Genomic DNA, 27,373 nt, shown 5'->3' on the forward strand with positions numbered 1-27,373 from the left:
ATAGGTGAAGGGCCAAAGAATCAGAGATGGAGAATATGTATTCCTGTGACTCACACAAAAGATATTCAGCATTCCTGGCCATCAGCCTGAACTCTTACAATGGTGCACCTCTGCCAGGGCACAGAAAGATTGGCTTGTTTAATATGTTTGATGTGGAGGGGGCTCACAGGTCAGATGTCCTTGGCCTTATAGGGTTAGGGCAGTCGAGGTTATAAATCCCATCTCTGCTATTGTGCTGAATCTCAGCATACTGTCCATCGGCCCCTGTGTGGTTTTTCGTGTGTACATTCTTTCCTAGGACTACATATATTGTGCTATTGCTGTACTGTTTTTGTGTTATACATATACTTTATGAGTACATTTTCTTTGTATTTTAGGAGGAATCGCAAACACCTGGAGCCTCCATCTGCATCTGCTGTCTGTCATTAACCTAATAGGTAAATTTATGTTACCGATGCAAGAACTGGATGATTGCATTGAAAATCACTTAAACTGCATTCTAGTTCTTCTTTCTAGTTCTCAAGTCCTTCTTTTTTATAATTTAAGGTTAACAATGGGTGATGCTGAAATGGCAGTTTTTGGGGCCGCAGCTCCTTACCTGCGGAAGTCCGACAGGGAGCGTCTTGAGGCGCAAACGAAACTATTCGACTTAAAGAAGGAATGCTTTGTGCCGGATCCAGTGGAGGAGTTTGTTAAAGCCACCATCACAAGTCGAGAGGGTGACAAAGTCACTGTGGAGACAGAGAGAGGGAAGGTCAGTGCAAAAAGTACATGATTTCCATCTTTTATGAGTGTGTGAAAAAAAAAACCCCAAGGCATTTGTGAATATTTGATCAGCCACTATGTAATTTAGATATTTTAGTATGATCCAAAATCATTACTGGTATGAACTCCTTTTACACACACACATATTTATAAAACATTTAACACGGTTGCATTTTTTAAGGAGGCTTCATTTCTCAAAGTCTCAAAATAGGCTACATAATGAACAATTCATCGAACAGATAAACAGTATACTCAAAAAATTTAAGCTGAACATTGTACAACTAAGTCAACAATCATTTAAACCAGTTTTTTTTTTTTTTTTTTGAAAAGTCATGTTTTAATTTTATACATTTGTGTTTTAAAAATGTTACATTTTTATTCAATTTAATTTGGCATTGATATTTCTTGGAGATTTTGTTTGGAAAAACCCGTTCTAAATTTTATCCTTTATTTGTATAGACTGTTACTGTCAAAGAGAGTGAAATTATGCAACAGAATCCCCCCAAATTTGATAAAATTGAAGACATGGCGATGCTGACCTTTCTCAATGAGCCTGCTGTGCTGTTTAACCTCAAAGAGCGTTATGCAGCATGGATGATCTATGTGAGTATACAGGAATCTCAAATGCTTCTTTGAAACCAATCATTTATACTTTTAACTAAAAACTCTACCAACACTTCTGTTCTACAGACGTACTCAGGGCTGTTCTGTGTCACCGTCAACCCTTACAAGTGGCTGCCAGTGTACAATCAGGAGGTGGTTACAGCCTATAGAGGGAAGAAGAGGAGTGAAGCTCCTCCTCACATCTATTCCATCTCTGATAACGCCTACCAGTACATGCTGGCAGGTAATACGCAAAAAATAACCAACAAAACAAAAATGATAAAATTTACAGACAATGACATCAGCACTTATAAGTAAAAGAAAACAAAAATGGATATTTCTGTTATTCTGTCCTTGAACAGACCGAGAAAACCAGTCTATTCTTATCACGTAAGTTAAAAAGCACACCGCATGTATAGTCACTATTTTGCCACTTAACTTTTTTAAGTCTTCTGTATTTATGTTTATATGAGTAACTTAGCAAAGCTACTGACATTGCATTAAATGGGTAGTTCACGTTTACTCATCTAACATGTCGTTGAAAGTCATATGACTTTACTTCTTCCACAAAGATATCTTGTAGAATGTCCAGGCTGCTCTTGTCCATACAATTCAAGTGAACTCTAAAACTATTATATAATAATTTTGATGTCAGACAAATTTTATTTTTTGAGTTAAAGAACATTCTTTATAGACACTGTGGCCATATTATCCATTTCTCAAGATAATAGTGTTTATTTATGACCCTAGTGGAGAGTCTGGTGCTGGGAAAACTGTGAATACTAAAAGAGTCATTCAGTACTTTGCCAGCATTGCAGCAAGTGGAGTGAAGAAGGACTTGACTGCTCAGAACAAGGTGCTATTTTAAGAAAGGGACAAATATAGATGTGCAGACAAAGATTTTAATGTTTTAAATATGTTTTTACCTTCTTCTGGGATTTGATCTCCTTATCCAGGGAACCCTGGAGGATCAAATTATACAGGCTAACCCTGCATTGGAGGCCTTTGGTAATGCTAAGACCATCAGAAATGACAACTCCTCAAGATTTGTAAGTGAACATGTACTAAATCAAAATTGCAGAGTGTCAGTTTTATGCAACATGGTGTAAGGAGGCTGTTCTACATATTTTTCTTTAGGGAAAATTTATTCGAATTCACTTCGATACAAGGGGGAAACTGGCATCTGCTGACATTGAAACATGTATGTCATAGCTCTCTTTTTGCAAATATTTCATAATTTCAAAATCATTTCATTCTAGTGTATATTTACATGACAATGATGTGCTAAAAATTGAAAAGTTTTTCCTTTGTTTTTTTTTGTGTACAGACGACAACATTGTCAAATGATTCAAATGACTAAAAATGCTGTATTATGCATGCCAGGCCAGTAGTTGGCAATGTCACTTTGTAAAGAAACACTATGATTTTGCTGAGTTAGATGCGTTCCTGGGTCATTCCTGTCTGAAAATTTAATCTTAACCATTTCCCTACCCCTAAACCTAAACCTACTCAAAAGTTATCCCTAAAATCAAAGGGAAATGATAGGTGAATAACACTGATGTAGAAGTATCTAACCCTGGTTGTAAGCCTAGACTTGACATAAACTGTAAACTTGTCCCTCAAATTTGACTGGTTTGACTGATCCAGGAACATGTTGCACTTGGTGAAATCAGGTTCTGCCAACAGGCAATAAGCATGCGCATGATGTCACCATTTTCACAAAGTCATATTTTTGTAGTTTCCAAAAACTCGCACTTTGAAAGTCGTTTTTAAAAGTTTGCATTTTCAGGTCCCCAAAACGCCGTTGTCGTAAAATGAACAACCAAAACACATAAAACATTTTCCATTTTTAGATTAAAATGGTGTCGTGTAAACGGCCCCTTAAATTATTATTTAATGAGTGAAAATGCAATTAGAAAATATAGTAAATTACTTGTACATTATAAAACTTGTTCTTTCTATTTGTCTAGACCTCCTAGAGAAGTCTCGTGTGACCTTTCAGTTAAAGGCTGAGAGAGACTATCACATCTTCTATCAAATCTTGTCCAACAAAAAACCTGAGATCCTTGGTGAGCAAATTAAGTAACTTCAGATACTCAATAAATAATACAAAACCTAGACAGAGTTGAATGTAATCTTGTACTCTCTCTCTTCTGTTGAAACTGTATAAACAGAGATGTTACTAGTGACAGCAAACCCCTATGACTACGCATTCATCTCTCAGGGAGAGACCACAGTTCCTTCCATTGATGATGCTGAGGAGTTAATGGCCACTGATGTAATTTTCTTGTCATTAAAGCTGGATAAAAACCATAATGATCTTTGGCAACATAACATTCATGTTTTAAGGCATTAAAGCTTTCTACTTTCACAGAGTGCCTTTGATATCTTGGGCTTCACACAAGAAGAAAAGAACTCTGTGTACAAACTGACTGGAGCCATTATGCACTACGGCAACATGAAGTTCAAGCAAAAGCAGCGAGAGGAACAAGCAGAATCTGATGGAACTGAAGGTAAGGAATGAAAGCTTATATCAAAATGCAGTAAATTCAGATCACCTCTGTGAATTTCTTCATTTCTGTCATTTCAATCTTGATTTCCAGATGCTGACAAAGCAGCATATCTAATGGGTCTAAATTCTGCTGACCTCATTAAGGGTCTTTGCCATCCAAGGGTCAAAGTTGGAAACGAGTGGGTCACCAAAGGACAAAATGTCCAGCAAGTAAGTAGTCGTAATCCAAGCTGACAAAAATGACATAACAAAAAAGCAAAAGAAAACTTTTTTTGTGCTGGTTATTTCAGGTGAACTACGCTATCGGAGCCTTATCAAAATCAGTGTATGAGAAAATGTTTCTCTGGATGGTGGTGAGAATCAACCAGTCTCTGGAGACCAGGCAGCCTCGCCAGTACTTCATTGGAGTGTTGGATATTGCTGGCTTTGAGATCTTTGATGTGAGTACTGAATGCCTAGCTTAACACACAAATTACACCTCAGCATTTCAATATTTTCAATAATTTCTATATTTTTCATACATAAAACTGTTACTATAATTACGTTATTACAAATTCATGTATAGTTCAACACCTTTGAGCAACTCTGCATCAACTTTACAAATGAGAAACTGCAACAGTTTTTCAACCACCACATGTTTGTGCTGGAACAAGAGGAGTATAAGAAAGAAGGGATCGAATGGGAGTTCATTGACTTTGGCATGGACTTACAGGCCTGCATCGATCTCATTGAGAAAGTGAGTCACCAATGATTTCTACAACAAGTTTTAATTACAGCAAGTATATGCGTTTCTTTGACATCACCATTTTTTCCATATTCCTGATTCTTTCAGCCTATGGGCATCATGTCGATCCTTGAAGAGGAATGCATGTTTCCCAAAGCCAGTGATACAACCTTTAAAGCAAAGCTTTATGACAACCACCTTGGGAAATCAAACAACTTCCAGAAACCCAGGATTGTGAAGGGCAAGCCAGAGTCTCACTTTGCCCTGGTTCACTATGCTGGTATAGTGGATTACAACATCAACAACTGGCTGGTAAAGAATAAGGACCCCCTCAATGAAACCGTGGTTGGACTGTACCAGAAATCTTCACTGAAGTTGTTGGCTTTATTGTTTGCCAACTATTGTGTAGATTCAGGTGAGTATGTAATGTCTTTTCAAAAATAAAGTACTTTAAGTAATGTGCGGTTATATGACGTGAAAATCAAGCTATAAATCCATAGTGTCCACACTGTATCAAACTTTTGAATTATTTTTTCCAGCTGACAGTGCAAGTGGAAAAAAAGAAAAGAAGAAGAAAGGGTCATCTTTCCAGACAGTGTCTGCACTTCACAGGGTATGTCAATGCCTGTTAATACCTAAAAACTATTTGTTCTATCCTAGTCAAAATTTGCTAACAAGTGATTCCTTACAGGAGAATCTTAACAAGCTAATGACAAACCTGAGATCAACACATCCTCACTTTGTACGGTGCATCATCCCCAATGAGACAAAGACTCCTGGTGCGATGGAGAACCCTTTGGTCATGCACCAACTGCGCTGTAACGGTGTACTAGAAGGCATTAGGATCTGCAGGAAGGGCTTCCCCAACAGAATCCTGTATGGGGACTTTAAACAGAGGTACCATGAGTTAAGGGAAGGAAAAAATATTACCAAAATTCACTGCAACACCTGCTTGTTTAATTTTTGAATACCTCCTTCGGTGATTCTGCAGATATCGCATCTTAAACCCTGCAGCTATCCCTGAGGGACAGTTCATAGACAGCAAGAAAGGAGCAGAGAAACTGCTGGGTTCTCTGGAGATCGACCACCAGCAGTACAGGTTTGGGCACACTAAGGTAAGTCATGTAACACCACCTACTAGGAATACGTGAAATGCTGTAAAAGGAAAAGATTGTGATAACTTAATGTCCACTATTATATCAGGTATTTTTTAAGGCTGGTCTTCTTGGCCAACTGGAGGAGATGAGAGATGAGCGTCTATCAAAGATAATCACTTCAATTCAAGCAAGGTCTCGTGGTCTTCTCTCAAGGGCTGAGTACCAAAAGATGGTAGAACGCAGGTAATGCTTATCCCATACATTATTTATTACTTAAACTAGTGATGTGTGTTTATATGTGCTGTTGAATGGCATTTGATATGATTATATATATATATATTTTTTTTTTTGTATTCTCTGCAAAAAAAAGGGATGCCTTGCTTGTGATTCAGTGGAATGTACGTGCATTCATGAGTGTCAAGAATTGGCCCTGGATGAAACTCTTCTTTAAAATTAAACCATTACTGAGATCTGCTGAAGCAGAGAAGGAAATGGCCAATATGAAAGAGGAGTTCTTGAAGCTCAAGGAAGCTTATGCAAAGTCTGAAGCTCGTAGAAAAGAACTTGAGGAAAAAATGGTGACTCTTCTTCAAGAAAAGAATGACCTTCAACTTCAAGTGCAGGCGGTAAGGTTGTAAAATTTAATAAATAAAAGATTGGAATAAACAGTATGTAATTTTATGCATGAATCTTTTTAATCTTTTTAATGCAAATAGGAACAAGACAATCTCTGTGATGCTGAAGAGCGGTGTGAAGGTCTGATCAAAAATAAGATTCAGATGGAGGCTAAAACCAAAGAGCTCACAGAGCGGCTTGAGGATGAGGAGGAGATGAACGCAGAGCTGACAGCCAAGAAGAGAAAGCTGGAGGATGAATGCTCTGAGCTGAAGAAAGATATTGATGATCTGGAGCTGACTCTGGCTAAAGTGGAGAAAGAGAAGCATGCTACTGAGAACAAGGTTTCATACAAACTGTAATTAACTGTGAAAAGGAAATGTCCACCTCTCATAAAGTGTTTACTTAATATTATCTTTATACACACAGGTGAAGAACCTGACAGAAGAAATGGCAGCTTTAGATGATATCATTGCCAAGCTGACAAAAGAGAAAAAAGCCCTTCAGGAAGCTCATCAGCAGACACTGGATGACCTGCAAAGTGAGGAGGACAAAGTCAACACCCTCACTAAGGCAAAAGTAAAGCTAGAGCAGCAGGTGGATGATGTAAGTAAGCTAAGCTCCTTCCATGATTATTATTTTTTGTTGTTTTGTGAAGAAACAAGCATGTTTGTTGCAGCATATTAAGAATTTCTTTTGTTAAATCTGTTAGCTTGAAGGATCTCTAGAGCAAGAAAAGAAAATCCGAATGGATCTAGAAAGAGCTAAAAGAAAACTTGAAGGAGATTTGAAGTTAACCCAGGAGAGTATAATGGACCTGGAGAATGACAAGCAGCAACTGGAAGAACGACTGAAGAAGTAAGACAAACTACTTTATTAGTTTATTATTGTTGTTTTGAATGTTTGAACGTCATAATGAAATAAAGTCCATAATTTCATTTTTAGAAAAGACTTTGAAATCAGTCAGCTCAACAGTAAAATTGATGATGACCAAAACATAATTATCCAACTACAAAAGAAAATCAAGGAGCTGCAGGTACTTTATAATACCATGCTTAATGATCTGTTCTGTTGATCATTGTAATGTATATTTTGAAGGGAAAACTCAACTTCTCTCTATGCTAGGCTCGAGTTGAGGAGTTGGAGGAAGAGCTTGAGGCAGAAAGAGCTGCCAGAGCCAAGGTGGAGAAACAGAGAGCAGATTTAGCCAGAGAGCTGGAAGAGATCAGTGAGAGACTGGAGGAGGCTGGAGGATCTACAGCTGCTCAGATTGAGATGAATAAGAAACGAGAGGCAGAGTTTCAGAAACTTCGCAGAGACCTTGAAGAGGCCACTCTGCAGCATGAGGCCACTGCCGCCACACTGAGAAAGAAACAAGCTGACAGTGTGGCTGAACTCGGAGAGCAGATAGACAATTTGCAGAGAGTCAAGCAAAAACTGGAAAAGGAGAAAAGTGAACTCAAGCTGGAGCTGGATGATGTGGTCTCCAGCATGGAGCATATTGTCAAGTCCAAGGTGACTTTTAGCCATAAAATTTGGTGTTAGAATAAAGATCTTTAATTTTTTGTTAGTTTGTTTTTGTTTTTACTTCTGGAGAATGTCTATACTAATGCAATATTTACTCAAATAGACTAATATGGAGAAAATGAACAGAACTCTGGAAGATCAACTGAATGAATTCCGTAACAAGTGTGAAGAAACTCAAAGGACCCTCAATGACTTTACAACCCAGAAGGGAAAGCTTCAGGCAGAAAATGGTAAATCAACAATCTTGTCTTAACTATAAAATGGTGACAATTTTATAAAACAACAACGGTTTACTTGCCTGTTTCTTTCAAAACATTAGATGAATATGCGAGACAGATAGAAGAAAAGGAATCATTAATCTCTCAGCTGACAAGGGGTAAGAACTCCTTTAGTCAACAACTGGAGGACTTGAAAAGGCAGTTAGATGAAGAAATGAAGGTAACATACATTTGTCCACTTCTCCTATATTTCTACTACTGCTTGTACTTCAAGTAATGTAAAATCTTCTACAACAAAGTGTTCAAACAAATCTTTTTCTAGGCGAAAAATGCTCTCGCCCATGCACTGCAATCAGCCCGGCATGACACAGATCTGCTCAGAGAGCAGTATGAGGAGGAGCAGGAGGCCAAAGCAGAGCTACAGAGAAGCATGTCTAAGGCTAATTCTGAGGTGGCTCAGTGGAGAACCAAGTATGAAACTGATGCCATACAGAAGACTGAGGAGCTGGAGGAAGCAAAGTAAGATATGAAAGCTTTATAACTCTAAGGACATGAATGTACAGGATTTTGGGAACCATTCGAAAGGACCCAGCAATGACTAGCCCATCCTACTTGTGTTTTTTGTATTGATCTCTAAAAACAAGTTAATGCTCAGCACATTTCAGTTTAGGTTTTTGTGAACTTTTTGGAGTTCCACTTCTCAATATACTGTTCTTTTAATTACTTCCATGCAGGAAGAAACTGGCACAGCGTTTGCAGGAGGCTGAGGAGGCCGTGGAGGCAGTAAATGCTAAATGCTCTTCCCTTGAAAAGACTAAACACAGACTCCAGAATGAAATCGAAGATTTGATGGTGGATGTGGAGAGATCCAACACTGCTGCTGCAGCTTTAGACAAGAAACAAAGACACTTTGATAAGGTAGTATGTAAACGAGAGACTAAAACATGTAGACATAATTGTATGAATTCACCTTTATATATATAGAGAGAGAGAAAAGGAGATTTCAGAAACTTACACCAGTGAAAAGATTAGACAGACCTACTCATTCTTTATTATTACTATTTTCCAATCTTTATATTAATATTAAAATCATCAGAGTTATGAAATAAAACTAATGGGACGTGAATGACCAAAAACATGTTAAGCAAATAAAACATTTTATATTGCAAGTTTTATATTGTAAATCCACACTTTTCCATTCCAACTCATCTATTTAAAAAATGTATTCAATTAATTTTATTAAATTATGATTAAATCAACATTCAATATCAAGTTTTTCCTTTCAGGTCTTATCTGAATGGAAACAGAAGTATGAGGAGTCTCAGTGTGAACTGGAGAGCTCTCAGAAGGAGGCAAGATCTTTGAGCACAGAACTGTTCAAGCTGAAGAACTCCTATGAGGAATCGTTGGATCACCTGGAGACCATGAAGAGAGAGAACAAGATTCTGCAAGGTTCTTACTTTACAAAATTCTGCTATTTTGTATATGTTTGTACAAAATTATAAGTATGTATCTATGGGTTATCCAAATGCTAATGTAATTTTTCCTTTAGAGGAGATCACTGATCTGACCGAACAGCTTGGCGAGAGTGGGAAGACAATCCATGAGTTGGAGAAGGTCCGTAAACAGCTGGAACAAGAAAAAGCAGAGATACAAGCTGCTCTAGAAGAGGCCGAGGTAGGAGGGTGGCGACAAAAAAAAAAAATAAATAAATGAAAAGATAAATGAATGAAAAGAAGTGCAATGATGACATGAGTAAGCTTATTCTGTTTTTACAGGGTTCTCTGGAGCATGAGGAGGGTAAAATCCTGAGGGCCCAGCTAGAATTTAACCAAATAAAAGCTGACATTGAGCGCAAGCTGACTGAGAAAGATGAGGAATGGGAGCAGTCAAAGAGAAACCAACAGAGGACCATAGACACCTTGCAAAGTGCTTTGGAGTCTGAAACTCGTAGCAGGAATGAGGCTCTCAGGATAAAGAAGAAGATGGAAGGAGATCTAAATGAAATGGAGATCCAGCTGAGCCAGGCTAACAGACAGGCAGCTGAGGCTCAAAAACAACTCAAGTCTGTCCAGGCCCATCTGAAGGTAAAAAAGTGTTACTGTTTCATAATTAACTTTCTGTTTCTACAAAAGTAACCTTGGCTTTCCTTAATGGAAAATTTTGTAGGACTCCCAGCTTCAGCTTGATGACTCTCTTCGAGCCAATGATGATCTGAAGGAGAACATTGCAATTGTAGAGAGACGCAATACCTTGCTTCAGGCCGAACTGGAGGAGCTTAGGGCTGTTCTGGAACAAGCAGAGCGGGGACGCAAACTTTCTGAGCAAGAGCTGCTCGATGTCACTGAGAGAGTACAGCTTCTGCATTCTCAGGTAAACCATGAAGAGTCTTTTTGTTGAAATGTTCCATTTCAAACAATCACTGTAACAGAAACTTTTTCCTCATACAGAACACCAGTCTCATAAACCAGAAGAAGAAGCTGGAGGCTGACGCATGCCAGCTTCAGAGTGAGGTGGAAGAGGCAGTGCAAGAATGCAGGAATGCTGAAGAAAAAGCCAAGAAGGCCATCACTGATGCTGCCATGATGGCTGAGGAACTAAAGAAGGAGCAAGACACAAGTGCTCACCTGGAGCGTATGAAGAAGAACATGGAGCAGACCATTAAAGATCTGCAGCACCGTCTGGATGAAGCAGAACAAATCGCTATGAAAGGAGGAAAGAAACAAGTTCAGAAACTGGAGGCTAGGGTGAGTAATTACAGTCCTCTTTTATTCTTGGAGTGCTTGATCATTTAAGAAGACATGAATAAAGCAATGGCTAATGTACTTCTACTGCATCACTCCTAGGTAAGAGAGCTGGAAGGTGAAGTTGAGGCTGAACAGAAGAGAAGCAGTGAGTCTGTGAAGGGAATCCGTAAATATGAACGCCGCATCAAGGAGCTTACATATCAGGTGGGATTAAAAAATTTAGATTATATGGGCAAGTGAACAAGTTTGATAATTTTTAGAATAAATTATATACACAGAATTAATCTTTGGTTGTATGAATCTAGACTGAAGAGGACCGTAAAAACATAGCCCGTCTTCAGGATTTGGTCGACAAGCTGCAACTAAAAGTCAAAGCTTACAAACGAGTCGCAGAGGAAGCTGTAAGTGCTCTTGAAATTCAGAGAGAGTACTAGTCACTCTGGATGGTGTCTTCTAAAGTATGCTGATGTCTTATGTGTCATGTTTGCCTCCTGTAATAGGAAGAACAGGCAAACAATCACCTTGGCAAATTCCGTAAGCTGCAGCATGAACTAGATGAGGCAGAGGAAAGGGCTGATATTGCTGAATCTCAAGTGAACAAACTACGTGCCAAAAGTCGTGATGTGGGGCCAAAGGTACAGTGGACACAATTAAATAATCATTAATTGAAATATTAAAGAGCTTATGAAATCACGTGACTTCAGTTTGGATGGAACAAATCCCACTCTTTTAATAGCCAATATGTCAGTTAGACACTATGATTTGCTACTTGCTAGCCAGTGGTAGGTGTTTATTACAGGGAGGGACAATCTTATTCTAGAGAGCATCTGATTGTACAGAAATCTCTGAGTACAGGTTAAGTCATCAATTTTTTTGGCTGTTAACATTTTACAACATCTTTCATTAATAACTAATGAAGTCTGTCTTTTCCCTCGTCAACATTCTTCTCTCACAGAAAGGATTTGATGAAGAGTGAAGTCTTGGAAATCTTCTGAAATCACCTTTATTTGCTTGCCATTCTCTCTGAGTGTACACTATTGTGTTTCCTCACTTACATGAAATAAAGTCATTCTGCATCTAGTCTGTTGTCTTGTATGTTTGAGGACACTACTACTGTGCTGTTTTTATTTGGTCCAAGTTATATCACATCGTATAATGACTGATAATGATTGTAGTTTTTAGCTATGCTTTAAACATACAGAACTCCGTGCTCTAATGCTGAACCTGTCCTGTGGCAAGTGGAAACTAACTTGGGAATGTAAATAATAAACCACCGCTGAGTTTTAATGTTTTTCAAACTGCCTGAAGAAGAGCTAAACAATTATTTTAAATTAATTTAAGGTAACCATGAGCGTCATGGACTTCATTGCACATGCTAAATTACAAAGAAGGAGGAATCAGGTTTTAAGAGTCAGAAAGAGAAGTGCTGATGTCTAAAATGGAAAAAGATATAACAAAGCCCTTGGTTCTTGAAATAGATTGGATAAAAAGGATAAAGGCTCATGCTCAATGAGCTACTCTGAAGCACTTAACATGTCAATAACCTCAGACAGCTGCACTGATGCTTAAATGTGCCAGACCATCTTTATACTTAGATGTGTTTCATGTACAAATATTACAAAAATGTACACAGACAAATCCCGTCGGAACTTCAAAGGGAGATTGTGCTGTTAAACAGGAACACAACATCTAGAATGCTACAAATATAATATGAAAAATTATACTTCTTCACACTTATAACTTATATTAGTCACAGTTCATTAATATTAGTTTAAATAATTAGTCGTTTATTTTGTGTCAATAACAGCTCCAATGGGTCCTACCTTTAAATGCTGTAACTCACCTCAGAGCAGGTTTCTCACAGGCCTTTGGCTCTATCATGGTTGGATTAGTCACACTTGCACTCATACATTTTTAGACATTTGAATGTAAAATGTGCAACATTTTAAATACACAGATTGCATATCAATTTATAAATCTTGATAACATGTTCAATAATGTAACATTAAACTCTAAAATTGGCACCAGTACAGTTTAGGGAAATGGGAGAAATCCCACAACAAGTGTAATTAAGCAGCCAGCTTTGATAACTACATATTCATTGATATATAGCAGTGATCAAATTTTATGACCAGTGAAAACAAAATGCATGTTAAAGCACATACCTGTGTGTCAGAGTGACGTTCTTAATATTAAGTGCCACTCAGACTAAAAAGGTCATTGTTATCTTTACTGAGTCTTTAGCCATAGCTTGGCACCTCTCACTTCCTTTTGCACTTTGACGCCAGTCATCGTTTAAAAGATGTGGCTGGGTGTCAGAATAGAACAGTCTTATCACTTGTCATAGGCACTTGACTCCTTGTTTATCTGTTGACCCTTCATGTGTGGTAATTGTCAAGGGTACTCACCTTTCAGTTATGTCTTCCAGTTGTATGTATCGAATCCTATCAAATCTTATTCAAATATTCTAAAAATGGACAAACATCTATAGAAAACATAACGAACCAGGAATTATTTTCCAAAATTGTGAGTTTATTGTCCACAAAAAAACATTATTATGATTGTTTTTTTGTACTTACCTTTAATGTTTCTGTCCACATTTATTTGTAATATATGAAGAGAATGTCTACCCATGAGGCCAATGGATTAGTGTCCCTTTTATCACTCACAGTTGCAACAAATTCCAAGGACACTGACATGGAAACACCAACATGTGAACCCTCAAACAAAGAATTAATATGAGTACAGGACTCTATACCATTACAAGAATTTCAGTATACCATAAAATATTCATGGGTCTCTATGTATACCTGTCACTTGATTTTATTTATGAGGAAAAACACCTATAATGGCCAGGTGATGGACTATAGTTGATCCCAGGCAGAGACAAGAAGTAAGATCCAGAGGCTCACAGTATGATGTGGTTTCACTCCTCAATCAGTGAGATCCACTCTGCAGGAATTTCACAGGGTTATCTTTGTCCTCAAAGAAACAATGGGTTGTCAACAACATGGGTTGTGGGGGGAGACACTTGCTGGTTGATGATAATGAAGGATGGCATGGCGATAACCAACATTGTTCCCCACCCAGGGGACAACTCAAGTTCTCTCTTCTTTACTTTTTTATTGTATTATCATTATCTTCTTTTACTGAATCTGAGGTATGACACCTGTGACAGACACTGTGTGTGCTGTTCGACACTTGCCGCCTGGTAAATCCCGCAGACTAAGATGCTTAATATAGATGCAGACTCAGAGGGCATCTGATGTTGTTTGCGTCTCTGCAAAGACTGGGCTATGATGACAAAAAAACACAATGTCGCATATTAACCCCCCATAAGCTCTCTGGGTAATTGAGAGCCCATATGGCATGCAGTTCAAACATATCACTTTACAGAAATCTGATACCTTCTCTTGAGTATTCTAAACAATGCCAGATGACAAATATAGAATTCCATCTAAAGTTTGTTAAGACATCCAGAATTTGAATGCCTTTGTTGCCTGTTAAACCCTCATGGGGCACTAAAGTAATGCAGTGAGGGCTTACCACAAGAACACGAAAATAGAATTTTCCATAAATATCTTGCTCCTTTGTCCTAAGTTTTGGAGTAATATTCACCTCAGTTGCCTATTCTTCAATGTACACTAAGAATTTTGTCTGGCTTTAGTCAGTCACATTTCATTTAAGTGCAAACCACTTAACTCGCTAAACTAAATTAGCGCTCTGCTATCAGCGAGAGCCTAATATGGAGCACTAACAAATCTTAACAAAGATAATACTTAACTCAACTAGCAGGTTCTTGCTTCTCGCTAATACCCATGACTACCCTTGTTGCACCCTAATAGTGCTCAGACGCAATAGCATTCCTGCCTTGTGGGATGCCTTCCCCAAATTTGGGAGGGCGAGTTCCTTTATAAAGAGTTCTCATGGTTGGCATCCAGACAAGTCAGACGTTTTATCGGAGGGTAAGATTTGAGCCAAAACTGCATGGTGATGTTACATTTAATATTAGAGAATCCAAATTTCTTCTAAAACTTCATTCATGATAAATCTGTTTTACTTCTCATTACGTTGCTTTCTTCTGATTATATCTTTTAAGTATTGGGTTGTTTAGTGGAGACAGATTAAAACATTAATTCACATATCTGAGTCTTAAGGAGTAACAATAAAATAACATTTACATTAACAGGTTCTTCAGCCGCCGCACCTGGTGCACATCTGGTAAGAGTCATGCTTATTTTCTATGAGAAACTTTTTTTTTATATTCAAATGTCAAAGCTGGTTTTGATATGATCATGTAGTATTTAGAAATCTGTGAGGCAATGTTTATCATAGCATGTCTGATATTGCCAATTTTTGAAACTTCACATTAAAATGGACTTAACCATGCCATCTCCAGACAAGGCAATCATGGGGGACGCTCAGATGGCAGAGTTTGGACCAGCGGCTTCTTACCTACGGAAGTCAGAACGAGAGCGTCTGGAAGCACAAACTCGTCCCTTTGATATGAAAAAGGAGTGTTTTGTGCCTGATCCAGATGAAGAGTTTGTGAAAGCTTCAATTATCAGCCGTGAAGGTGACAAAGTCACTGTACAAACTGAGAAAAACAAGGTAGGCTCAACTAATAAGGAGTAATGGGAAAGGATGCTATTTTTCAATGCTATTTCAATGGTTGCTTATACATTATGACCAGTTAATTAGAATGCACTGAGCATTAGTGAGGTCTTTATTATTTAAATGTTAGCTTCTGTATGATTTGCCTTTGGAACAATGCTATAATACAATCTGGACAAAACAGGAAATTTAATGCCACTTTACAGAAGAGTATTACTCTAATTCTTAAAATATGTTCTGCTTCCAACAGACTGTCACTGTAAAGGAAGCTGACGTCCATCCTCAGAACCCACCAAAGTTTGATAAAATTGAAGACATGGCAATGTTCACCTTTCTTCATGAGCCTGCCGTGCTGTTTAACCTCAAAGAGCGCTATGCAGCATGGATGATCTATGTAAGAGCAGTTCAATGTCATTTAAAAAATATAACCTAATTAGCTTCAATTACTGAGCTTTATTTGACCTTTCCCACAGACGTACTCAGGGCTGTTCTGTGTCACCGTCAACCCTTACAAGTGGCTGCCAGTGTACAATCAGGAGGTGGTTATAGCCTATAGAGGGAAGAAGAGGAGTGAAGCTCCTCCCCACATCTTTTCCATCTCTGATAACGCCTACCAGTACATGCTAACAGGTATGGACAAAGCCACAAATCTGTTCTGCTCTGCAGATCTGAAAGTACTCAAATTGGGCAAACTATTTCATAAACAAACATCCCAAGTGTGAGGAACCTTTGTGAACAACTGCTTTTCGAATTCTGCACAAATATCTGGATCAGCCTTTTCTTCATAAAGAGTGATAGTATAGAAGCCACGTCAATTAAGAAATAACTGAAGAATTCTTCATTTCAGACAGGGAAAATCAGTCAATTCTGATCACGTGAGTAATTTTTTTTCTTTTAAAATAATTCTTTAGTTAATTAAGTACTTCATGTCATTTTTGACCTCATGTCAATCAGATTATTGTTCTATGTTACTGTAGTGGAGAATCTGGTGCAGGAAAGACTGTAAACACGAAGAGAGTCATTCAATATTTTGCAAGTATTGCAGCTGGGGGCTCAGCAAAGAAAGATGGGTCAGAAAAAAAGGTAAGTGTAATTTCCATAAGTGTCATCTGTTTCTGCATTAACTGGGAAAAAAAGACATTTAATTCAATTACATTATACTGAAACATTTACTTTTTTATTAAAGGGAACCCTGGAGGATCAAATCATCCAGGCTAACCCTGCTTTGGAAGCGTTTGGCAATGCAAAGACCATCAGAAATGACAACTCCTCAAGATTTGTAAGCAAAAACTTTTAGTGAAGATGTAAATAGTCACCCAATTAACATTTCTGCTAATGTAATAGCATGCATCATGTCACGTCTCTATCATAAATATAGTGTGAGAACACTATATAATAATCCAAAATGATATAAAGAGAACAAAAGGTTAACCCAGGTAAAAAAAAAAAAATTACATTTCTATATTGTACTTAAAGTGCTCTATTTTCGTGCACTAATTTTGTACTTAATATACTAAAAATTCTTCTTTAGTACTTCTTAAGATAATCTTAAGAACATCTAAGTGTACTCAACTGTGCTATTTTGAGACACCATTTAATATACTATCTCTATATTTTAAAAAATAAATTTAGATACCACTTATAGTACATTTGAACCCATAGTGTACTACAAGTGGTAACTAAATATATTTTTTAAATACAGAGATAGTATATTAAAAGCACATTTTAGTTCATATTTCATGGTGTCTCAAAATAGCACAGTTGAGTACACTTAGATGTTCTTAAGATTATCTTAAGAAGTACTAAAGAAGAATTTTTAGTATATTAAGTACAAAATCAGTGCTCGAAAATAGAGCACTTTAAGTACATTATAGAAGTGTACTTTTTTTTCACCTGGGAACAGATGGCAGCATCCTGAGCCATCACAAATGTGATATATCTTTAGTATTTATATGGTACAAAACACTGAAATCAGCAAAAACAGAAGTTATGTTAGAAGTAATCAGAAGTTAATGAAGTTAAAGTTATCTGAATCAAGCACCTCTTAAGATAGGCTTTAGGTATTTATAAGCCATACTGTTTGATTTTCAGTAGCTTATACAATTATTCATGCATTCATTGTGCTTAACTTCTTAATATAATAATTTTTTCCAATTCTATAGGGAAAATTTATCCGAATTCATTTTGGTGCCAGCGGAAAGCTGGCCTCTGCTGACATTGAGACATGTAAGAATTCATTCCATTTTTATATCTGGACTCTATGTGTGGTTTCAAAAAACACAGAATGTCAAAGACTTAACATTTTTTTGTTGTTGTTGTTTTTTTTGTAAATACATCAGATCTTCTGGAAAAGTCAAGGGTCACTTTTCAGCTTAAAGCTGAAAGGGACTATCACATTTTCTACCAAATCCTCTCTCAGCAGAAACCTGAGCTGCTGGGTAAGAAGCAGTAGATATCATGTAATCTAAGGCCTTTTACAATAGCACTTTACAACAAACTAACAGTTCTTTCTTTCTCTTGAAATAGAGATGCTGCTCATCACCAATAACCCCTATGACTACGCTTTCATCTCCCAAGGCGAAACAACCGTAGCCTCAATTAATGATGGAGAAGAACTACTTGCCACTGATGTAAGAATGAATTACATTATATTCTTGTTTTTCTGTCACCGTAAAGGTCTCAAATGACATCTCTTATTCTGTAAACTTTAGGAAGCATTTGATGTACTAGGCTTCACTCAGGAGGAGAAAAATGGCATCTATAAACTGACTGGAGCCATTATGCACTATGGCAATATGAAGTTTAAACAAAAGCAGAGGGAGGAGCAAGCAGAAGCTGATGGGACTGAAGGTGTGTAGAGTATAATTCCTGAAGCAGAAAACTAAATGTCTCTTATGCAAAATATTCCTTGTAAATAGAGAAATCTTATTTATTTTACAGATGCAGACAAAGTTGCATATCTGATGGGCCTAAACTCTGCTGACTTAATCAAGGGTCTGTGCCATCCAAGAGTGAAAGTAGGAAATGAGTGGGTCACCAAAGGCCAAAATGTCCAGCAGGTGAGCTGGCGTGTCATTAATTAAATGGTGCCCATATATACACAAGTAATGCAAACCAAATGCTTCTTTGTGCTCAGGTGTACTATGCTATTGGTGCACTGTCCAAGGCAGTGTATGAAAAGATGTTCCTTTGGATGGTTGTAAGGATCAATCAGTCTCTGGATACCAGACAACCTCGCCAGTACTTCATTGGAGTTCTGGACATTGCTGGCTTTGAGATCTTTGATGTAAGCCTTTGTGGACAGATCCTCATGTTGTCATGTTAAAAATGCATATTACTAACTAACTTAAACTTTAAATTTCATTTATTTCAATTTAAAACTACAGTTCAACACCTTTGAGCAACTCTGCATTAACTTTACCAACGAGAAACTGCAACAGTTTTTCAACCACCACATGTTTGTGCTTGAACAAGAGGAGTATAAGAAAGAAGGGATCGAATGGGAGTTCATTGACTTTGGCATGGACTTACAGGCCTGCATCGATCTCATTGAGAAAGTAAGTAGTGTTGATGATAAAGCTTTCATACAAGAATGGTGCTTTATTTAGCAAAGCAATTTTCTACAGTCAGTAACTCAATCCTATCAACTTCTTTATTCAGCCTATGGGCATCATGTCAATCCTTGAAGAGGAATGCATGTTTCCCAAAGCCAGTGATGCAACATTTAAAGCAAAGCTTTATGACAACCACCTTGGGAAATCAAACAACTTTCAGAAACCAAGAGCAATCAAAGGAAAGCCAGAGTCTCATTTTTCTCTAATTCATTATGCTGGTACAGTTGACTATAATATTAACAACTGGCTGGTGAAGAACAAAGACCCACTGAATGAGACTGTTGTTGGTCTCTTTCAAAAGTCTACACTCAAGCTCCTGTCAATGCTATTTGCTAATTATGCTGGGTCCGAGTCTGGTATGTATGAGAAACATTATGTATGCACAATAGAATCTCATATGCACTTATTAGTGTTTTGAGTACTACCAATTTAATGTAATTATTGCCTTGTTTCTTTTTTTGTCTGGCTCAAGAGGGTGGAAAGGGAGGTAAGGGAGGCGGAAGTAAGAAGAAGGGCTCCTCCTTCCAAACTGTGTCTGCGCTTCACAGGGTAACGGAGTTTCAGACTCAAATGATCACACAACGAAAATAAAATAAAAAAAGAATAGTGTATACTAATGTTATCAAGCTTGTCTCCAGTGGACATATGTCAATATTTTTTGAAAGTAATCTTTAATATCTTTGAATAGCTTTAAATTCTGTGAGCATTTCTCCCTACAGGAAAACTTGAATAAGTTAATGACAAACCTAAGATCAACCCACCCTCATTTTGTGCGCTGCATCATTCCTAATGAGACAAAGACTCCTGGTGCGATGGAGAACCCTTTGGTAATGCACCAACTACGCTGTAACGGTGTACTAGAGGGCATTAGGATTTGCAGGAAGGGCTTCCCCAACAGAATCCTGTATGGGGATTTCAAACAGAGGTAATTATTATTGGTTCTGTGACACTTAAACTGTAAATTCAAAACAACACTTTCCATAATTACAGACATTCTGTACTTATTTACAGGTACCGAATCCTAAATCCTGCAGCCATACCCGAAGGACAGTTCATAGATAGCAGGAAAGGAGCTGAGAAACTGTTGGGATCACTGGATATTGATCACAATCAATATAAATTTGGACACACAAAGGTGAAAACTTAAAATGAAGAGTGGTTTTATATCTATTATTTAATATGGGAGCAATTATGAAAGTGGTCATGTTGTTCCTTGAGTAAAATACATGTTTCCAAAATAAATTCTGCCTAGGTGTTCTTCAAGGCTGGTTTACTGGGTCAGCTGGAAGAAATGAGAGATGACAGACTATCTCTAATTATTACTGGAATTCAAGCTAGATCCAGAGGACTCCTTGCAAGGGTTGAGTTCCAGAAGATAGTTGAAAGAAGGCAAGAATTACAATTTTTACTCTGTATTATGTTAAAAAACACTTTTTTATGATATTTGCTGACATAAAAATGGAATATCCTCACAGGGATGCCCTACTTGTTATCCAGTGGAATGTCCGTGCGTTCATGGGGGTGAAGAATTGGCCCTGGATGAAGCTCTTCTTCAAAATCAAACCTCTACTCAAATCAGCAGAAGCAGAAAAAGAGATGGCAAATATGAAAGATGAATTTGCCAAGCTCAAAGAGGCTTATGCTAAATCAGAAGCACGAAGGAAAGAACTAGAGGAAAAAATGGTGTCTCTTCTCCAAGAGAAGAATGATCTACAGCTTCAAGTCCAAGCGGTCAGTTAATATTGTATGCCTATAAAATGTGAAAAGTAAATGTTTTTTTTCTACAGTACAGAAATAACTGTCATTTTTAACCTAATTTAACAACAGGAGCAAGACAATCTCTGTGATGCAGAGGAGCGATGCGATCAGCTCATCAAAAACAAGATCCAGCTTGAGGCAAAAGCCAAAGAGCTCACAGAGCGGCTTGAGGATGAGGAGGAGATGAACGCAGAGCTGACAGCCAAGAAGAGAAAGTTGGAGGATGAATGCTCTGAGCTGAAGAAAGATATTGATGATCTGGAGCTGACTTTGGCTAAAGTGGAGAAAGAGAAGCATGCTACTGAAAACAAGGTCTGGGATGTCTTTCTACTCAAAATATACACACACAAATATTGTATAAACACTTAGAACTTAATGATCCATGTTCTTTCACAGGTGAAGAACTTGACAGAGGAAATGGCAGCTTTGGACGACATCATCGCAAAGCTAACCAAGGAGAAAAAGGCCTTGCAGGAAGCTCATCAGCAGACACTGGATGACCTGCAAAGTGAGGAGGACAAAGTCAACACCCTCACTAAGGCAAAAGCAAAGCTAGAGCAGCAGGTGGACGATGTGAGTGTTACAATTTACATCAACCTGGAGTATTCTTGATGCAAGCAAATGCAATGCAACCAACTGACATTTTCAATTAACCAAACATTTTTAATTATTTAAAACAGTTGGAAGGATCTCTTGAGCAAGAAAAGAAGATCCGTATGGATCTAGAAAGAGCCAAGAGGAAACTAGAAGGAGACTTGAAGTTAACCCAGGAAAGCTTAATGGACCTGGAGAATGACAAGCAGCAGTTGGAGGAGCGTCTAAAAAAGTAAGGCAAATTCTCCCATTGTTCAGTCCAGTTTGTTTTTTCAAGACTAAGGACTATAAACATCTCTCTTCCAAACATAGGAAAGACTTTGAGATCAGTCAGCTCAATGGGAAAATTGAGGATGAACAAACTATTTGCATTCAGCTACAGAAAAAACTGAAGGAACTTCAGGTAACAACAAAAAATAGAGCATATTGACATCGGAAATTTTTAAATGAGTCAATGACAACCCTGACATATTTCCAATACTAGGCGCGTATTGAAGAGCTGGAGGAAGAGCTTGAGGCAGAAAGAGCTGCCAGAGCCAAGGTGGAGAAACAGAGAGCAGATTTAGCCAGAGAGCTGGAAGAGATCAGTGAGAGACTGGAGGAGGCTGGAGGAGCTACATCTGTTCAGATTGAGATGAATAAGAAACGGGAAACTGAGTTTCAGAAACTTCGCAGAGACCTTGAAGAGGCCACTCTGCAGCATGAGGCCACTGCCGCCACACTGAGAAAGAAACAAGCTGACAGTGTGGCAGATCTGGGAGAGCAAATAGACAATCTGCAAAGAGTCAAGCAAAAACTAGAAAAGGAGAAAAGTGAACTCAAGCTGGAGCTGGATGATGTGGTCTCAAACATGGAACATGTTGTTAAGACAAAGGTATTATTAATACAAATATTCATAAATAAGAATTAATATTTGTCTTCTTTGCTGGGATGTAATTTTCTAGCCAAATTATGTACTTTTTGTACAGGCAAATCTTGAGAAGACCTGCCGGTCTTTGGAAGATCAAATGAATGAATACAGAACAAAATTTGAGGAGGGTCAGCGCTGTATCAATGACTTCACAATGCAAAAATCTAAGCTACAATCTGAAAATGGTAAGGCTGTCAAATAACTGTCTTTTCAATTATTATGAGTGACAGAACACCAACAATGCTGAAATACATGATGACACATTTAGGTGAACTTTCAAGACAGCTGGAGGAGAAAGACTGTCTTGTCACCCAGCTAACCAGAAGCAAGATGTCTTACACTCAGCAAATTGAAGATCTTAAAAGGCAATTGGAGGAGGAAACTAAGGTGTGAACTGAGTATGAACATTGTCTGATTAATATTTCAAAAATGCATTGCATTAATGTTGTTAATCTGCTAAATAATAACATGTCCTCCAGGCTAAGAATGCCCTCGCCCATGCTGTACAGTCAGCCCGGCATGACACAGATCTGCTCAGAGAGCAGTATGAGGAGGAGCAGGAGGCCAAAGCAGAGCTACAGCGCGGCATGTCGAAAGCTAATTCTGAGGTGGCTCAGTGGAGAACCAAGTATGAAACTGATGCCATTCAGAGGACCGAGGAGCTGGAGGAAGCCAAGTAAGATCCATTTCTATTTCGAATTTCATAGAAATTTGGACTTTTCCAAATAACTTCTCTACTGACAGACAAGCTTTTTGTTTGTGTTATGTTTCTTTTAAAATGTAAGACGAACAAAAAGTTTTTCTGTTAGTTGGCCAAGCTTCACCAAACAGAAGGTAAAATATAATAAAATGTCTATCCAATACAGTGAGCACTCACAAAATTATATTCCTCAATATTGTTCCGTTTTCTAAACCAGGAAGAAACTGGCTCAACGTTTGCAGGAGGCTGAAGAAGCTGTTGAAGCAGTAAATGCAAAATGTTCTTCTCTTGAAAAGACCAAACACAGACTCCAGAATGAGATTGAAGATCTTATGGTGGACCTGGAGAGGTCTAATGCAGCTGCAGCAGCCTTGGACAAGAAGCAAAGAAACTTTGATAAGGTAACCAAACATTGTTCTTGATTTGGGATTAAGCTCAAAAATTCTTCCTGTAATCCTACTTAAATGAAAAATTATGCTTTTAGGTCCTGGCTGAGTGGAAGCAGAAGTACGAAGAGTCACAGGCTGAGCTAGAGAGCTCTCAAAAGGAAGCCAGATGCCTGAGTACTGAACTTTTTAAGCTGAAGAACTCCTATGAAGAAGCTTTGGATCACCTGGAGACCATGAAGAGAGAAAATAAAAATCTACAAGGTAAATGAACTTAACAAAATCTACCTTACATTTACCAAAATAACGTTTTATTTGCAAAGAATCTTAATAGATAAATGGGGATATTGAAAAGACAATAAAAGTAGTAGAATAAGACTTTGTGGTGTGTTTGAACTGTAGTGGTGGAAGAAGTAGAATTTATAGCACTGTCGAGACATTTATATCACTAAGGCACCATGGGAAAAATATGGCAATATGTTAAAATGTTTTTTTTCCCCATCTAGAGGAGATTTCTGATCTCACTGAGCAACTTGGTGAAGGAGGAAAGAGCATTCATGAGCTGGAGAAAATGAGAAAACAGCTGGAGCAAGAAAAAAGTGAGATTCAGTCTGCTCTGGAAGAAGCAGAGGTAAATGCAAATCTTTGAATAAAAAACAAAATATAAAAACAACAGCTGATTAAAATGTATTATTACTATTGTTTAAAATTAATCGTATTTCAAACCAAGTATTGCAAACCAAGTCATAGATCACAAACTTCTGTTTAAAAGGCCTCATTGGAGCACGAGGAAGGTAAGATTCTGCGAGCTCAGCTAGAGTTCAACCAAATTAAGGCTGATATTGAGCGCAAACTAGCTGAGAAGGATGAAGAGATGGAGCAGAGCAAACGCAATTTGCAGAGGACCATCGACACTCTGCAGAGCTCCTTGGAGTCAGAAACACGAAGCAGGAATGAGGCCCTCAGAATCAAAAAGAAGATGGAAGGGGATCTGAATGAGATGGAGATCCAGCTTAGCCAGGCAAACCGACAAGCAGCAGAGGCTCAAAAACAACTCAAGAGTGTCCAAGCACATCTGAAAGTAAGATGCTCTGAATCAATACTGTGAATCAGTTAGGCAAAGAATCAAAGCTTTTGAAAGGGTAGAGTTGTTGAAGTGTTTGTCTTAATTAGTTTGCACTCATCTTTCAGGATGCTCAACTTCAGCTGGATGACTCTCTGAGAACAAATGATGATCTCAAGGAGAACATTGCGATCTTAGAGAGACGCAACAACCTTCTGCAAGCTGAACTGGAGGAGCTCAGAGCAGCTCTTGAGCAAACTGAGAGAGGCCGTAAGCTTGCTGAGCAAGAGCTACTGGATACCAGTGAAAGAGTGCAGCTACTGCACTCCCAGGTAAAGCGAATGGATGCTTATTCTTAATTTTGAACAGATCCATTTTTATTCAGGTTCTTTTTTAACACAAATGCCTCATTTGTCCAGAATACAAGCCTCTTGAATCAGAAGAAGAAGCTTGAGGTTGACACATCCCAGCTTCAAACAGAAGTGGAAGAGGCAGTGCAAGAATGCAGGAATGCTGAAGAAAAAGCCAAGAAGGCCATCACTGATGCTGCCATGATGGCTGAGGAACTGAAGAAGGAGCAAGACACAAGTGCTCACCTGGAGCGTATGAAGAAGAACATGGAGCAGACCATTAAAGATCTGCAGCACCGTCTGGATGAAGCAGAACAAATTGCTATGAAGGGAGGCAAGAAACAAGTTCAGAAACTTGAAGCTCGGGTGAGTGACCTACCTTAAATCCCAACAATGTTTTCTGACTGTTGCAAGTGGTACACTGTAAAAACATTCATACTATGGCAACAGGTGAGGGAGTTGGAGAATGAAGTAGAATCAGAACAGAAGAAGAGCAGCGAGGCAGTGAAAGGAATTCGCAAATATGAGAGACGTATTAAAGAACTGACCTACCAGGTACAACAACAACAAAACATCTAATTTTATTAATGAATACACCTATAGAAAATGTTACGAAAACACTTTCAAACATCAAATACACTCTTTTTGCTATCACTTCTCTTAAAAGACTGAGGAGGACCGCAAGAATCTGGCTCGTCTGCAAGATCTAGTTGACAAGCTTCAGCTAAAAGTCAAAGCTTACAAGAGGGCTGCAGAGGAAGCTGTAAGTATTGGCCTAAATATCACATTTTTTGCTGTTAAATCATACTATTCAGTTCAGGCTCTAATCGCAGAACTGCTAATCCTTCTTCTTAGGAGGAACAAGCCAACACAAATCTTAGCAAGTTCCGGAAAATCCAGCATGAACTTGATGAAGCAGAAGAAAGAGCTGACATTGCAGAGTCACAAGTCAATAAACTGCGTGCCAAAAGTCGTGATGTTGGTTCTAAGGTCAGTGCTTTTTCGATCTATCCTGATTCAAACCAGTTAGAACACGTGTAGTTTTAATTCACCCAGTTTCCAAGTATAGAAGCAAAAGGTTCTCTTTTAAAATATATATATATTTAAATAATTTTTAGAGACACTTGTGTAAATGAATCATTTACCACAAATGATAATCTCTTCCTCTTATCTTTTTCATACAGAAGGGACATGATGAAGAGTAAAGCTCAAATGGACCTTCTGCGTGTCTCCTATATGTTGAATTAGTTATCCACTCAGTCCAGCTCTTTTTTTAGTCACACAGTAGAATAAAGTTGAATTGCATTATATCTGTGTTGTGATTGAGTTATTGTGTATTGAAATGATATAACAACACTACTTTGTGGGGGAAAACATAACTACTAATATATCATTATATTAAATGTTACATTGTAATCTTGTATAAGTAATTAAATGCAGGCTATTATTCATTATATTTTTAATGATACTTCAGGGGGTAAATAATAAAGCCATAGCAGATCAGCTGTCAAAACCACTGCTCTAGAACACAATAATATCATTGGAAGTGCGGTTTCACAACTCACTCTGAATTACTGTCTTCATACTCATAAACTCCCCATGGTAAAACTGTTTCTATATGTCAATGTGTTAACATGGGTTTAAATAGATTATAATAGCTGGACGACATGGACATTACAACTCACTTAAAGGATTAACAGTACCTTCATTTGCTCTTTCCATCAATTCTCTTCAAAAATAGGACGCTTAAATTGTATCCTCACATTACTGTGACCTAAAATCTCCAAGTTTGTCAACGGGTATTCACTGCCTGTCTTCACACCTAGCAAAAAGGCTCGATCACACGAGTTGCTGGGATGCTGTATGCTAGTGATGAGCACTTTTGTGAAGCTTCGAAACCTTTGCGAATCATTTGTTTTGAACCATTGATTCTGAGCTCGTATTAAAAGGTGTGAACAGTGGCCAGTTGCATAAACTTCTTGTAGTCTTAAAATTTAGTCATCTAATGTTTTCTTCAAGACTGGTCATAAGTTTCATATAAGTAGATGAGGGAGATCAGTATAATCTAAATTTGAAAAGTAAAACTGAATGGCCCTTTGTTAACTGCTAGTTGGTCAAACTAGTCCTTATGCCATAACTATAGTGGTAACGTTATAGTTTATGCAACTGGCCTCAGTCGACAGTCAGATCGGTGTATGACATCAAAGTACCGCGAGAGCGATTCGAGGGCAGTCGGTTCTGTATGCTTTCGAATTGAATAAATACATAGATATACATTAGAAATGTAAAAATTAAAGTTAAAGCTCCAATCTCCTCCCGAAGATCCAGAGAAAAGTCCGTTGGTGCTTCAGTGATGACTTCGCTCAGAGAAGCAGTAATCTCAGCTGTTAATCATGACGTCAAAACCCGCGTTTTTATAGCATCAAATAACAAACTTAAAACAAACTTATTTAAAGAACGAACACTTTGACTAACATCAGCGTGATAAAAACTGCCTAAAATTACAGAAACCATCTTTGGAAAAAAAAAAAAATGTTTTACTTGTAATTTGACTTTATACTGCATCCAGCCACCTG

General features: G+C 37.9%; 1 protein-coding gene across 1 annotated transcript; it reads left to right on the forward strand.

Annotated features, from left to right (window-relative positions):
• Nucleotides 1-172: 172 nt before the first annotated feature.
• LOC127499862 (myosin-7) lies at nucleotides 173-26,105 on the forward strand. Its single transcript, XM_051870508.1, has 75 exons — nucleotides 173-278; nucleotides 378-437; nucleotides 547-754; nucleotides 1,225-1,368; nucleotides 1,456-1,612; nucleotides 1,731-1,758; nucleotides 2,119-2,224; nucleotides 2,325-2,417; nucleotides 2,506-2,569; nucleotides 3,339-3,437; nucleotides 3,543-3,646; nucleotides 3,743-3,881; nucleotides 3,972-4,090; nucleotides 4,171-4,320; nucleotides 4,446-4,616; nucleotides 4,713-5,019; nucleotides 5,144-5,217; nucleotides 5,296-5,501; nucleotides 5,596-5,719; nucleotides 5,808-5,944; nucleotides 6,072-6,327; nucleotides 6,418-6,660; nucleotides 6,746-6,922; nucleotides 7,029-7,174; nucleotides 7,262-7,352; nucleotides 7,442-7,831; nucleotides 7,947-8,073; nucleotides 8,163-8,281; nucleotides 8,384-8,580; nucleotides 8,796-8,979; nucleotides 9,348-9,513; nucleotides 9,614-9,738; nucleotides 9,840-10,148; nucleotides 10,231-10,434; nucleotides 10,512-10,808; nucleotides 10,908-11,012; nucleotides 11,114-11,209; nucleotides 11,309-11,443; nucleotides 11,764-11,780; nucleotides 14,750-14,753; nucleotides 15,896-16,052; nucleotides 16,270-16,297; nucleotides 16,400-16,505; nucleotides 16,609-16,701; nucleotides 17,585-17,648; nucleotides 17,762-17,860; nucleotides 17,949-18,052; nucleotides 18,134-18,272; nucleotides 18,363-18,481; nucleotides 18,559-18,708; nucleotides 18,809-18,979; nucleotides 19,083-19,392; nucleotides 19,509-19,585; nucleotides 19,756-19,961; nucleotides 20,048-20,171; nucleotides 20,289-20,425; nucleotides 20,512-20,767; nucleotides 20,864-21,106; nucleotides 21,191-21,367; nucleotides 21,475-21,620; nucleotides 21,701-21,791; nucleotides 21,873-22,262; nucleotides 22,357-22,483; nucleotides 22,567-22,685; nucleotides 22,778-22,974; nucleotides 23,216-23,399; nucleotides 23,483-23,648; nucleotides 23,891-24,015; nucleotides 24,157-24,465; nucleotides 24,576-24,779; nucleotides 24,867-25,163; nucleotides 25,248-25,352; nucleotides 25,465-25,560; nucleotides 25,653-25,787; nucleotides 25,982-26,105. Exons 3-75 carry the CDS (start codon nucleotides 554-556, stop codon nucleotides 26,000-26,002), a joined length of 11,283 nt encoding a protein of 3,760 aa, XP_051726468.1. The 5' UTR covers nucleotides 173-278; nucleotides 378-437; nucleotides 547-553; the 3' UTR covers nucleotides 26,003-26,105.
• The last annotated feature ends 1,268 nt before the right edge of the window (nucleotides 26,106-27,373 follow it).

Source organism: Ctenopharyngodon idella, chromosome 2 (genome assembly GCF_019924925.1).
Source record: "Ctenopharyngodon idella isolate HZGC_01 chromosome 2, HZGC01, whole genome shotgun sequence".
In the NCBI taxonomy this organism is placed as follows: domain Eukaryota; kingdom Metazoa; phylum Chordata; class Actinopteri; order Cypriniformes; family Xenocyprididae; genus Ctenopharyngodon; species Ctenopharyngodon idella.